Genomic DNA, 14,624 nt, shown 5'->3' with positions numbered 1-14,624 from the left:
ACCCCTCTTTTGAGCAGTAGTTTTTCCTCAGAATTCTTCAGATGGCAGTCAGCAAGATACCTTAAATGTTTGACCCAGAATCAAACGATTCCTGCAGAGTATCTTTCCCTTTGTTCTTGTTTAATTCAACTAGTTAGACACTGATGTTATGAACTACATAACTAACCCCAAGACTAGTCGGAGTAATGTATTTCAAACTTGCCCAAGCATAGTCACATGCCACTCTGCTAAGTGGTTACCTACAAGGTGAGAAAAGAAACCAAAAGTGAAGTTAGGCTTCATGTTTGACTAAAATCATTTATTGACAAGACAAACAAATTAAAATATTAACATGGCAATTTTAGCAACTGTACCAAAGTTATAGTTTAGAAGGATAAGAAGTTCCTTTCCTGTTTTGCTTTTTGAAAAAAGTCAGCAGTATAAACATTAGCATTTCATTTTTATGTTGTATTCTTTAGCAATCAAGCTCCTCTCATAAGTATTTTCAATTGCTTTTTGATACAAGATTTAAGAACTCAATTAAGTAGTCCCTATTCCCCTACCTTCCTGAAATTTCACACACATTTACATGATGTCAGAATACAAGAACCCGTTTCTCGTTTTTAAGGAATCATGATAGAAAGAAAAAAGCAGATTTTAAAAATGGAGGAAAACATTGAATTGTGAGTGGGACACATAATAGAAGTAGCAATTGTTCATGGTCGGCCTGGCTTCAGCCAATACAATGGCAATGCTTTGCCTGAGTGGAGAGGACAGAGTTAGAAATTCAGGTATGAAAACAAAAAAGGAAGGTATGTAGGATAAAACAGAGGACGTGTCTAGAAATGAACAAGCGGAAAGACAAAAGTGAGTGGCTATTTAGTCCAGATTTCTCTTTAGAGAACCAAGTATAATGAGAATTTTAAACATGAATTACAATTAGAGAATATATAGAATAAAACTGGCCAGAGTATTCACTGACTCCCTCATGCTCACTTCAGGGTTCTGTTGTTGGTTTAAGTTGGCCATTTAGTAATGTGTTTTTATAATGGCATTTCCAGTCTCTTCAACGTAAAGACAAGAAACACAGGACATTCCAACAGAAAGTGCTGCACGTGGAAGTTTGCTCTTCAAGCATCCACATAGGGTCTGGGTCTATTCTTCTGTTTTGCCTTGTCAGCTTTTTGCTGTGCAGATACATTACTTCCATTCTGTGCCTGAGTATATCTTGCCACGGTGGATACACCATCTACAAACTTGGTCTTATAGAGGACATTTGCATTGTTGAACATCCCATCCTTCAAGGATACCACAATGAACTAAAGAAAGAAAAATGTTTCCACAGCATGAAAACCATAATCTGAACGTAAAAGGACAATAGAGATTTTAAAATTAAGATTGATAAAGCCTTCATAAAGTCCTATAGGTATGGAAATAGTCTAAAAGCAACAGTTTAGATACACTGCTCCATTTATCCTAATTGGCTATTGTCCTGGGCACTAGTTCTCCAGGAACGTTCTGAATAGGTCACCTGAAACCATAGCAAAATAGAAACCTCCCCTGCCCAAACCACAGAGACAAGATATAAGCCCAGTTCTAGGGTTGGGATCTTTTGGTTGGGCAAAAAAATAAGGTAAGCCCCATGTATTAGGCCGTCCCAAATTAAGTCCCTGATGCTGAACAAGGCCCCTTCATTTCAGATCAAACAACCTGTCACTGACAGATATGAGGTGAGCCTCCTCCCTCATAGTTGGGAAGGGCACTTTACTCTCCCTTGTGACAGCCAGAAGATAGTTCTCTCTTCTTCAGTCCTTCCCACTTTGCATGGGTGGGTCTAGTCCATTTGTTTCACAGAAGCACTTTGCTTAGCCCTAGGCAAAGAACACTTCACGGATACAGATAGTACAAGTAGCATGTTCAGAGCTCTCAAATTTGTGCAGGTGAGAATCTAGTCTCAATAACAGGAGGAAGACAGAGACCAGACTGGGAAGTTGGGGTGAGGTATGTCAAACCCATACTGATTCTGTTTCAGATTGTGTGTGATTTGCCTATAAAGGACCCTTCAGTTCTACCACATGAACACACAGGATCACCTGAAGAACAAACTCCTCCAGCCCTATACATTTTCCTGCCCAAGTTGGAGTGATATGAACATTCTCTCCACTGATTCCTGGCACACTTCATAAGGGCCCAAAATAGAAGAACAGAAGTTATACTTTTAAGGCGGGAGTCCTCAAACCTCTTAAAAAAAGTGTGGAGCTTATCTTAATAGATGGATTAATTCACGGACAGAGCCCTTCCCATTTGCTACTATGTACCGCTCTGTTGGTTACAGCAATTGGTTACCAAGAAAAACAACATGAGGAAAGTAATGAGTTTTACACTAGAAGGTGAGAGGACGACTAGAACAGGACTCCATAAAAATGTTTCACAGTTTGCAGAATAATCACTGCGACCTCCGTGTTTTAGGCCTCATGAATACAGAATATCTAAGCACTTACGCTTCCCCAGTTGTATATGCTCACACTCTCGGAGAGTAATGAACTACACAAACAGACCACCACATATAGGTATTTGCAAGATCATACCTGGGAATGTCTGAAGTGAGTGCGAAGCATCTGTCCAATGTTCTGTGTGTGAGAAAGATCAAGGGCTGCATCCACTTCATCTAAGATGTAAATTGGAGCAGGTTTGAAGAGAAGCATGGCTAAGATCAGGGACAAAGCCACCAAAGATCTAAAAACAGACCAAAGACAGTTAATTCTTTATAAGCTACAGGGGAAAAAATATTCTCTCCCCCCTTTGGCTGCTCCACCAAAGCACAGTTGTGCTGCAGCAAGGACATTCTGTGAGTGTAGACAGATACTAGAAGCTCTGGAGCAGTAGGACTGATAGCTAATACCATGGTTTGATATACTGAAACTCAGATTTCTGCCCAAAACTTAATGAAAGATATAAAATAACCTTTCAAAGTCTGACTGGTTGGATTGTTACTTTGAAGTTCATGCTGTTGTTTTACCCATTTCCAATTGTGAGTTTTGCTACATTCTCATTGGTCTACATTGTTGCTATGTTAGCCAGTAGCTATTCTGGATGATTCTCTCCCTTCCCCTCAAGAGAGTCCTCTGCTTCCTTCACCATGCTCCCAACAACTGTCTTCTAGTCCTCCACTTTCCAGATCCACCTTTAAAAGACACTGCATAGCTTCTGGCAGAGAGAATGGTATTCTCTTCACAGTAACTTACTCCCCCTCTTTAATATGCTAGAGGGGTAGAGAGCTTTCAGTGCCATGGTGGCACTTCTTTTGAACCAGAGGAGGAACACATTGTATCTAGGAGCCAGAGACTACAAATCAAACATGGGAATAGTACTACACATTCCTCAATACGATCCATTATTTTTAGAGTTATTGCAACTCTCCTGTAATTAATTTCACTTATGCCACTTCTCTGCAGAAGCACAGTTTATCTTAATAGCTGTGAAAAGCAGTGTACTCATCTATGATTTAAATTTCTCTTTGTTCTTGAATGTCTCCATTATGTAGATACATAAAAGTTAGCTCAGCACTTTATGTTATATGCTCTGGATGTTAAAATGTGAATTGGTAAATACATGTGTATTTTATTTAAGGAAAGCAAAACAATCTACCTCTGGGGAAAAAGAGGACAACAAAGGAAAAGGAAAACAAAAGCATCACACCAACCTTTGACCTCCACTAAGTTCTGTTAAATTTTCCTTCCAGGTATTTCCTAAGGCAACCTTGAATTCCAAACCATCTAAGGCAGTTTGCCCCTCAGGGGCTGCCAGCATAGCATTGGCCCCAGGTAGAAGAGTAGAGAAAATTGAACCGAAGTCTTTGTTCACCTACAAATCAGACCACCACAAATATTTTCTAAAGGCCTTTGAATCATGAACAATTGCTGTATACTTAAACTAACAAATAGCATTATAAACAAACACTTCATTTCTGCCTCCTGGAGTCAGTTTCTTTTAACCCGATGGAATTGGATGTCCAACGGAAGATTAGCATGTGCTAGATGGTGAGAAGACAGACTGTACAGAATCCTTTCTTTGTTCCATAATTCAAGACAAAAACATGGTCTAGATCAGAGGTCCCTAAACTGTGGGGCGCACCCCAGGGGGCGCAAAGCACTGTTTTGGGGGGTTGCAGCTGGGACCCGGGCCAGCCCCCACGGGGGGGCATGGAGGGAGCGCCACCCAGCTCTGCTCCTGGTCCTGGCCCAACTTCGGCCCCTGCCCCCAGCTGAGCCCAGCTTCAGCCCCCTTACTCCTGTCTGCGTCCAGTCCCCCCCAAAGCCGTGGTCCCACTCCCGGCACGGGGGGGTGGGGGGAGGGAGGAGAGAATAGAGGGAAAGGCAGACAGGAGTAAGGGGGACGTAACCCTGAAAAGTTTGGGTACTGTTTTCTTTAATGATTCCAATGAGGAAGTTAAACACATTTGGTTGCATTTCAGTAGTTCGTATGTCAGGTGATAAAATGCTTTGGGATTTCATCTGGATGAAAGGTGCTATTAAAAATAGCAAACTCCTCTTTGGACACACACATATGCAGCCCCCCTACTTAACTCCCTTTGTTAAACAGTAATGGGAAAATATTTGACGTAGTCTTCAAAATCATAGCCTATATTGAAATGCTCAGGGTTGGGACTGTGCTTTTATTTCCCAGGCAAAGTTACTGTGTACTTCTGCACACCTATGGCACTATATTAAAAAAAAATAATTATGTTTTCTAATAGATGTCAAGAAGTACCACTGTTTTGTCTTTTGTTGGTGATACCTTAAATATATGCAGCAATAGTTTACATTTGTAAATTAGTGTCTGAAATTTAGATATATTTTAGATATTCTTAAGTACATCCAATCATAAAATTAGACATGTCAAAACCCAAGAAGTTACTTAACAAGTATCATAAAATTTCTTTTTTACCCACAAAAGCTTATGCCCAAATAAATCTGTTAGTCTTTAAGGTGCCAGCGGATGCCTCGTTGTTTTTGTGGATACAGACGAACATGGCTACCCCTCTGATACTTGTATTAGGTGAATTGAAAAATACTATTTCTTTTGTTTTTTACAGTGCAAATACTTGCATTAAAAATAAATATAAAGTGAGCACTGTACACTCTGTATTCTGTGTTGTAATTGAAATCAATATATTTGAAAATGTAGAGAACACCCAAAAATATTTAAATAAATGGTATTATTATTGTTTAACAGTGCAATTAATCACAATTAATTTTTTTAATCGCTTGACAGTCCTTAAAAAAAAAAAAGGAATAAAGTTGATCCTCCATGTTTAGAAAAAAACACTCTAAAATGTGAAAGCTAAATCTGAAATAACATACCTTTTGCCAGGCAATGTTCAAAGCTTCATTTTTCTTTTGGTCAAGCTCTTCGATAGTTGCAAGTATTTTAGACTTGTCATTCTCTACAATTCTTTTTCTCTTCATTAAGTCATTATACTGGTTCAATTAGAAGAGAAAATTGGTCTCAATTAACTTTGTACTTGACATGTTTGGCTCTAATCCTGTAAATACTCAGATGCTTAACTTTAAGCATGTGAATAGGCCTACTTACAAGAGTAAACTTAAGAATATGTGTATAACTGCTTGCAGAATCAAGGCTTTCAGTACTTTATTCTAAAATATATTCTAGAAATTTGCTACAATAATTAACAAAGGGTAAAACTAAATCCTGAGGGACACTTCTCTCCCTCATGTTAATAGTGGTTCATTGTAATTTTTACCTATTAATTGGTACAAAAGGATAATTTCTCCTAATCCCGAAAAATGCACCAATCCTAGCCAACTACAGTGATACTAAAATGTCAACTGGCCAATTCGTCCTGAAACACCATGGGCTACAACCCATATTTTTGGCGAGGTTTTCATTTTGATTTAATACTCAATCAAGCATTGCAGTAGACATAGTAATGCTGGACTGATATACTCAGAATGGAACTTTTTAGAAGGAAAACAATCTTTTGTCACGGGAAGTCAGGATTTTCCCCAATATCCATTGCTGATGCCCAGTCGGTTAAAAATGTATTAGCATCCAAGAATAAATAAAATGGGTCATGCTATTGACTTCTGAATTGGACAATGTGTAAAGCTTAAGCAGATCACTTTACTTCTTTGGGACACCGAGTAGTACTGTGCAGGTGATAGAAATTACACTGCCCCTAAACAAAGAGATATGCCACAAATTGTCCAGACTCTTGAGGTTAAAGCAAGAAATGTTTACCCTTTCTTCTGCCTCTGAAAGCATGTTCATAGCTCTCATATTGACATTCCTTCCCAACTTCTCTTTTTTTTCTTGTAGTTTCTGCAGCCTCTGACCTGCTTCTTTAGGATTGTTAGTTTTAAAATCATACGCTGTGTTAGGCTGGCCAAAAAGTTGTTTCTCTGAAGCTATCCACTCATAGTCTTTCAGCAGTTTAGCCACCTGGAAACATGCACAAAAGCACACATGTTGAGAGCATTTACACGAAAAATATCAGCATCCTAAGTTGTTATACAACATTAAATCTCAGTATACAAAATGCAGCTTGGCTGAGCATCAAAAGAACACTGACTTATATCAAGTACTGAAGAAAAGTCAGGAAGGTCAAAACATGGGGAAAGTTTTTGAATGAGTTTGACCTTGTGACTTGAACTTAGATTTCCCAAATGGCAACACAATGCTCTGCCACTGTGTCTCCAAGTCAACCTTCTTTAATGGGTACTTGGTTTGTCCAATAGATATGACTGCATCTGCTTCATTGGTTGTCTCCCATACGGACATGCTCTGTTTGCCTATGGGACAATGTATGGATAAACACTTGTGATTTTTCTGAGATGTTTCTCAGAGTTCAGGATGTACCATTATACCAATGCTTATTAGATAAAGGAGACTATTTCCATTGCCCATGGTGACTGAAATAACCACCTCTGGTTACAGAGGCAAAGAAGGGTAGAGTTCTGGGATACCTTGGCAGCAGCATCAGTAGTTTCTCGCTTGTGTTTGTTGATGTTATGTTCTAGCTCTTTAACCTTAAGCTGCGATTCATTATTTTGTTCTCTATATTTTACAGCCTCTGCAGATTTGGCTTTAATTTCTTTATCCTGGGCCGTGATTATTTCCTTCTGCTTAGCCAGCTCCTCCTGGGCTTTCTTTACAGATGCCTGAAAAACAACGGAGACCATCATTTCTCTTTTTTAACCAATTTATATTATACCTTTATTATGAATAAAGGAAAATGACTAGCGGGAAAATATAGAAATTCTTTGAGGGTGAAATTCAAAGGATAAAAAGTCTGCAGAAAGGTCCTGTAGGCTATGTACCTCCTGTGTGGTGGGAGAAAAATCCATATCAAATTGAATAAATAATCTATAGTATAAGGTTTAATAGTTTCCATTCACAGCTACACACAGATGGAAAAAGATCAGAACAAAGTTGTCTTTGGTATTGAAAGTACCTCCAGTTTTGCCAGACCTACCTTTGTCTTGGACACCTCAGATGCCATAGCATCAATCTGATCCTGGTAGGATTTGATAGCTTCATTCACAGCCTCAATCTGTTGTTTATAGGAGGCCTGTTCTCGCTTTAGCTCTTCTAATTCCAGAACTAATGCTTCAACTTCCTAAATAGATGACATGTTGAACATGTATTAAGGACTATACTTGAATAGAAAGATTTAATATTCCGCTTGCTTCTGAGTAAAGACTGCAGAAGAAAGGTCGAAAGTCAATGGCTCCACAACCACAACTATAATATCATTATAATCAGACAGCCTCACAAAGGGAGAATGGAGCATATTTATGATTCTAGAACAAATCATGCCTCACCAATTTCTATGTACGTCAATGACTACAAAATAATATCCATGCACTGAAACTGATAAGGTTGAAGAGAATCATAAATCTCTGCACACACTTCTGCTCCATTGTGGCCATGTTTCAGGATTGTTAAACTTGCTACCAACAGTGAAAGATTTACCTGCTGCTTTTCTTTCATTTTTTTGCTGGAAGCATCTGCCTTTTTTTTGGCACCATCTAGCTTCTGCTGGGCATCTTTCAATTCTCTCTCACGCTCCACTTCGGCATTTTTCATTTTGTTCTCCAGCACTTTATATTTTTCTTCTGCCTTTTTTTGGATTTCCTTGGTTTTCTTGAGTGTCTCTTCACTTTCCTCTGAATCCAAAAATACAGTATTGATCCTGGGAGTTCTTCCAGCCCCTGACTAAACTTCTACACATATACTTATAACTCAGATGTCAAATCAATTTTAACAAAGGCTTAGTACAAAAAAAAGGGTAATAAGAATTTTTACTAACTTATGAGAGCAGCAATTTCAGTGTTCCCTTGTCCATGGGTCAGTATAAATGTTGCCCAAATACTAACATCACAAATAAAATATATGGGAGGGTACAGCAAGATTGAAATTTGTTCATTAAGTTAAATAAATAAGCTCTCCCTTTATATGCCAGATAAATATACACTTTACATACCACAGGATGAACAAATTAATTCACTGAATGGTAGTCTACCAATCGGTGGTATCCTATCAGTTCCTTCACTCATGACACTGTTTGAGACACTCCCACTACACATCTGCCTATTTTCTTCCTCTTGAACCTGTATGCTTTTGCTATTCCTTCTTTCCAGATCTCCTTTATCTGTGTGAAAACTAATATTTTTCAAATAATTTCTCAGGATTCAAAGTATGTATAGTGCAAATCCTAAATACAAGAAAATCAGCAACCTTAACTGTATCCTCATTTTAGTCGATCTATTGTTATTTTAATTTGTAACATCTTTTGTATTTGTTAAACAAAAATCCCTAAAAAACAAGTTTCAGGTTTTTAATGGAATCTAAAAGCTATTAGCTTTATACAAATCTCAAAAGCAAATAAAAGGATTCCACTATGAATAGCCAAATAATGTCCTTCACATTTTCAGCAACTTGCTATCTCACCAATGGTTTTCTTAAGGGTATCCAGCTCCTCTTGCTGTTTGTGATAGGCACTTTGCTGAAGTTTGGTTTGCAATAGCTCTGCTTCTTCTGATTTCATCTCCCACTGCTGCTTCAGTTGGCGATATCTTAGCAGATTATAGTAGACATAATCAGATGTATTCGCATGATAAATTACAGGCATATCACTTATGTAGGGTACACAGAGCTTTAAATTTTCAAGCTATACATGAGATAAATAGACAAGTATTTATATTTCCATTTTACAATGAGGAAAATTGAGGCTATCAGCCGTGAATTGGGAGTTCCTGCCTTCAAACCTCATGCCATATCCTTTAGGATAATATGACAAACATTTACACATCTGCAATGATAAATCCTGTATAGTCTCATCATTAATGAAGTTTACAGTAGAATTCCATTTATCTGAATGGCCTGGGACATCCAAAACATTTGGATACCTGGACACTTGGATAAATGCAAGTGCTATTTTAAACTGGAGTTTGATATTTTCATACTGCAGTGATGCCAGTTCCTGAGGATGGAGGAAACGGGGAAGGAAAGGAGGGAAAGGAGTAGCTGCAGAGGACAGGAGTCTCCTTGGTGCTGCTGAGTGCTTCCTGGCACTGAGAGCCCTAGGTGAGGGAGCCAGTCTTAGCCCTTGCTATTTGTACTGGTGGTTTTAGAGCTGGGGGCTGAGAGTGCCTGGTGCTGCTTGAGCACTTCCCAGGAGGCTCCTGTCTTCTGCAGCAACTTCCCCGCTCCTTCTTTTCTCTCCTCTAGCTTTGGGGACTGGCATGAAACTGTGAAATTGCACCTTAAAATTGCATGTTCATTTATATGAATGTCTGATTATCCAAAAGCTACATTGGGGACACACTATGGCTTTGGATAACTAGGATTTTCAGATACATGGAAAATGTCTGTTCAAACAATTTAATAAGTACATAAACCTTACTAGGGCTGATCATCAGTGGCTTAATTAAACTGACTCCTCTTAGTGGACGTGCAGCAACTGCACTATTTATCAAAAAGCAAATAAATGAAGATGTCTAACTCACAACTAAATCTTTTTAACTGTACAATATCAGATTCTAGATGAAAGTGACATAGAAATGTTAAAAACTAAGTTTGAATCTGGTTTGCTCCATTTATGTATGTTTTTGGAAAAATCATTAAAATGGTTGAAACAGGGTTTGAAAAATAAGTACAACATGTACATAGTGTACTTTATTTTTAAGGACTCTTATTTGCTTAAGTATATTTCATAGAAGACCTTTAAATAAAAAGGAAGATTCCACAATTATTTTTAATTGAAATTCACACAGAAATATTTTCTAAGTAAGATCGAATTTAAATTCCCAAATAGCAAATATTTTGGGGGATACTGTTGCAATTTCAGTGTTTTTATAACTCGCACCTACTCTGATTTTATTCTCTAGAAGCTGAAATTCTGGATAGGAGTTACAGAATAGGACCCAAGGAAAATCATTTGGCACTTCAGTGAATAGGAAAAGCAGAAAACTGAATACAGTTTTCAGGAAAGCACCAGTGTGTACTAAAATGCTATTTTCCCAAGCATAGCAACAATATAAGCTTTTCTTGCTACTATTTTTCTGCAGATGTTGTCCAGAAATCTCCTTGCCTCCCCATGAAATTGTGTAGTGAAGTGGTCACACTATTCTGGCTTTCATACAAAACCTGATCTGACCCGCTGTGCTCCTACAGTATTATATAAATATAAATAAAAGAGAAAAAGAATTTATAGAAGCTTGTATATTTTAACCCTTACTTTTCAGCAGTGTTCTTTAAGCTTGCCAGCTCCTTTTCTACTGTGTCTAGCTCAGACTCCTTTGTTTTTAATTTTTCTTGAATATCTTTCATTTCCAGAAGCTTGGACAAAACAGGTGTAGACTGTGAGCGTGCGCCTGATTAGTGAAAAAACAGAAAGCTGAGATGATTGATTGCCTACCATTACTTACTTAAACTAAAGGATGTGTTTAAAAATTGGGCTACTCACACGGCAGACATGAGAGAACAAAACTAGAGTCGCTTATAAAGCAAAGATTGAACATATAATAGTTCTCAAACACAGTCAGAGACTATTTTCTCACTCTGGAACTAAGGCATGTTTATCTACAACTATTTTCCCTAGATTTTCTGGAATAGAAGTATTACTAGAATCTAGTATTACTGGACTGGAAGCTCTCAATGGAGCTCAATCCAAGTTTTTATGCTATTGCTTAACGAGTTGGGCAAAGTAGGGTACGTTTGTCTGAACTTGCAGGGTTTTGAAGTCCAGTAACTCTTCACTTAACATTGTAGTTATGTTCCTGAAAAATGCTACTATATATATAAAACTACACACACTCACGGTCTAACAATTTAATACTGTACACAGCAATGATGATTGTGAAGCTTGGTTGAGGTAGTGGAGTCAGAGGGTGGGATATTTCCCAGGGAATGCCTTGCTGCTAAATGATGAACTAGCAATCGGCTGAGCCCTCAAGGGTTAACACATTGTTGTTAATGTAGCCTCACACACTACAAGGCAGCACTAATGGAGGAAAGAGACACAATAGACACATGGCAGTGGCTGCAAACATTCCCTGCAGAAACGGAACCCACGCTGATGAACCCAGGCTATCCCACTGGAGCACACCACTCCCTCCACTTTCCAAAGTGCTGGGAGAAAGGAGGGGGAGGGAAAAATGCATGTGTGTGTGTGAGAGAGAGAGACGCATTGCCCCTTTAAGTATGCTGATCCCACTCTAAGTACACTGCCTTTTTAAGTAGATCGACAAGTTGAGATAGCAGCTGCTGCCGGCAAGTTCCCTCGGTCCTGAGCCAATGTGTACCTTCCTGCTCTCTGGAGATGGGGTACAGGAGCAGGGGGAGGGGGACACCCTGACATCAGTACTCCTCTTCCCCCCCTCTACACAGGAAGCAGGAGGCTCCCGGGAGCAGCTCCAAGGCAGAGGGCAGGAGCAGCACATGGCACTGGGAGGAGGGACACCTGAACTGCCCAGCAATTGATAGCCTGCTGAGCGGCTGCTGCACAGGGAACTTAGGGGAGCTGATAGGGGGGCTGCTGGCCTACCCTGGTTCCAAGCCCCCAATGGGGCTACAATGGGCTGCTCTTCCTGCAAGCAGCCGACAAAGCAGCCGGCTGCCAAACAACGTTGTAAGGGAGCATTGCACAACTTTAAATGAGCATGTTCTCTAATTGATCAGCAACGTAACAACGAAACAGTGTTAACCGGGATGACATTAAGTGAGGAGTTACTGTACCTGTCTTACTGGATTATTTAATTATGTAATAAATACGTTTTTGGGTTTAACTGAAATACTTAATTGAAGATATTTTTCCCTGTTAAATGGACTCCCCTTCCTGGTTAAAGCTTATGACATATGTTATTTGGTACCAAACAAAAGCTGGCTTATTTTTCCTGGATTGGAGATATTTGTCTATTACATTTGTAAATGGATTATCCAATACATTTCACGTGCACAGGGAACACTACACAGTCATAACTTTTAATTAAAACAATTTAAATAAGGCAAATATTTTTGTTCCAGTATTTTCATTTATGTCTTGCAGAATTCTTTGAATGGCCATTTTTCTTAAATCAAGGGACTAACTGGGATTTGACTTTAAGTAGAATTCATCTTCAGTCAAATAGATTTCAAAGTTATCCAGTGTAAAGTTCTAAATACAATTTTACTGTTGGCATTTGTTAAAACATTTAAAGCAGTACACTGGTCAGCGGAGAGGATATGGTAGGAAACCAAAATAATGATCACCTCCACTCAGAGTCCCCTGAGGATCAAAGGTATCTCCTCCAAGAGTGACCGTTCTTTTCATTATGTTTTTGTCAAAAGTCACTTTCTTGGCATTATTCATGTTATCACAAACCAGTGTTGTTCCAAAGACATATTCCATTGCCTTCTGCAGTTCAGATTCATACCCAACCAGAGAGAGGGCCAAATGCACATTATCAGCACCAACCTAACAGTAAAAGGAAATGGTATTAGTGTTCCACAAGAATTAGATAAAGAGTTTTTAAATTCAGTTTCTTGCTCCCCTTATAAGGTTTTGTAACATATTAGAATTCCTCAATACCACGTCCTAATACATCAGCAGCAAGTGCCTTTGAACTACTTGACTGTAGGTAAAAAACTCTGACTCAATCTCTCCCCTTCTCCAGTCAGAGTACTAATAGGCACCACAATCAAATAAGTTCAGCAATGCATCTCCCCCAGACATTATTTAGCTCACTCCCTTCTTTGTGACTGGCAACACAAAACTTTATTGTTGTGCTCAGCTCCTCCTTCCTCTATCTAACAGTGAGTTCAGTTCTTTGCCCCACTCCCACTCAGCCCATGTATTGTCTATTGTGCTTTTACAGAATGGTAACAGCTAACAAAGCATTTCAATTTTAAGTAACAAAACAAAATAAAATAAAGAAAAACATATACACAGCAAAAGAATATATCTAAAGACATACCAAGCGTTTTGCCGCCATCACAGTTTCTTGCCTAATACACTGTGCTGAAATTTTATTTAGTGGAATTATGGTGTATCGACGCTTCAGTTCACCTTTTTCTAGCAGTTTTTTACCAATAACCTGAAATTTAGGGGGGAAAAAATGTACATAAGGGTATCAAAACACATGTCAAATTGTGAAAACTAAGACAACTGAAAAAAATTCTTACAGGAATGATACACATACTGGAAAGTTTAACATTTGGCCTAAGGAGGCATGACTCCATTGACCTATATTAATTCATACTCACTAAAAGTAAATTCACTACTTGCTAAGGTATCTGCTTAAGGATACCCTATTGGTATGGGGCCAAGATTTTTAGTGGTGACTAGGGATTTGAGGGGGCCTCAAATTTGGGAGTGGGGACCAACTGGATATACCTTAAAGGCGCCTGATTTTCAGAGTGCAGGTGCTCAGCACTTCCAGAAAACCTGCATTCTTTTAAAGTGTCTGAAGTTGAGGCCCCAAGTCACTAATCGCTTTTGAAAATCTTGGCCTTAATGCACAAAGTTTTAACTACACATCTCCCAGGAGTGTCCACAGAAGTTGCATGACTAAATCACAGGGTTGAATACAGCCAAAGGGATGTACTCAAAAGTTATATGTTAAGAAACATACCTCTGTGTCCACCACAATGTTATAGAGTTTTCCCCCAGCTACCACTTCTAGAGCTGTTGCTGTGGAGATCTCTTTCACGGTGATTAGAGAGGCAACAAGCCCTTTTATATGGTTTGGGTTCCAATTTTTTTCTGGATCCCTTAAAATAAATTAAAACAATATGATAGCATACAAATTATGTTTCTTTAGGATGAAAACAGCTTATGACAAACTCCGAACCCACATATATTAATATAAAAATTCCATAATATGCAGAGCTATAATATTCTGAAGCCACGGACAGCTAAATTATTTTAAAACTTCATAACAAACAAAAGGTTTTCAAGTAAACTGTCAGCTGTGAAATAAATAGAACAATCCTGCCTTCAACATTGCCTCAAGTTGTTCATAAAACTTGGCACTACAAATAGTTATGCAGAACTGACTTTATTAATAAAGTAACAAAATTTGGGAGCATTGCTAATATTCCTAATTGACATATAAACGGACATATTTTGGCGTTAAATTAAA

The 14,624-nt window shown here is 38.6% G+C and overlaps 1 protein-coding gene across 1 annotated transcript in view; it reads right to left on the bottom strand.

Moving 5' to 3' along the window:
- Positions 1-1,100: 1,100 nt before the first annotated feature.
- Positions 1,101-14,624, bottom strand: part of LOC113405317 (structural maintenance of chromosomes protein 2) — a 32,600-nt gene continuing 19,076 nt past the window's right edge. Inside the window, exons 13-25 of the mRNA XM_026646400.2 lie at positions 14,115-14,253; positions 13,458-13,577; positions 12,754-12,958; positions 10,742-10,877; positions 8,953-9,077; positions 7,975-8,168; positions 7,475-7,618; positions 6,966-7,160; positions 6,241-6,441; positions 5,343-5,459; positions 3,683-3,843; positions 2,568-2,715; positions 1,101-1,298 (exon numbers count right to left, since the gene is read on the bottom strand). Of these exons, the coding sequence (XP_026502185.1) occupies positions 1,110-1,298; positions 2,568-2,715; positions 3,683-3,843; positions 5,343-5,459; positions 6,241-6,441; positions 6,966-7,160; positions 7,475-7,618; positions 7,975-8,168; positions 8,953-9,077; positions 10,742-10,877; positions 12,754-12,958; positions 13,458-13,577; positions 14,115-14,253 (2,074 nt within the window). The 3' untranslated portion in view covers positions 1,101-1,109. The remainder of the gene's footprint in view (positions 1,299-2,567; positions 2,716-3,682; positions 3,844-5,342; positions 5,460-6,240; positions 6,442-6,965; positions 7,161-7,474; positions 7,619-7,974; positions 8,169-8,952; positions 9,078-10,741; positions 10,878-12,753; positions 12,959-13,457; positions 13,578-14,114; positions 14,254-14,624) is intronic.

The sequence above is a fragment of the Terrapene carolina genome, unplaced genomic scaffold (genome assembly GCF_002925995.2).
Source record: "Terrapene carolina triunguis isolate 2854851 unplaced genomic scaffold, T_m_triunguis-2.0 Scaffold35022, whole genome shotgun sequence".
Taxonomy (NCBI): domain Eukaryota; kingdom Metazoa; phylum Chordata; order Testudines; family Emydidae; genus Terrapene; species Terrapene triunguis.
Note: the sequence above shows the minus strand (reverse complement) of the source record. Positions and strands in the feature narration are given on the sequence as shown.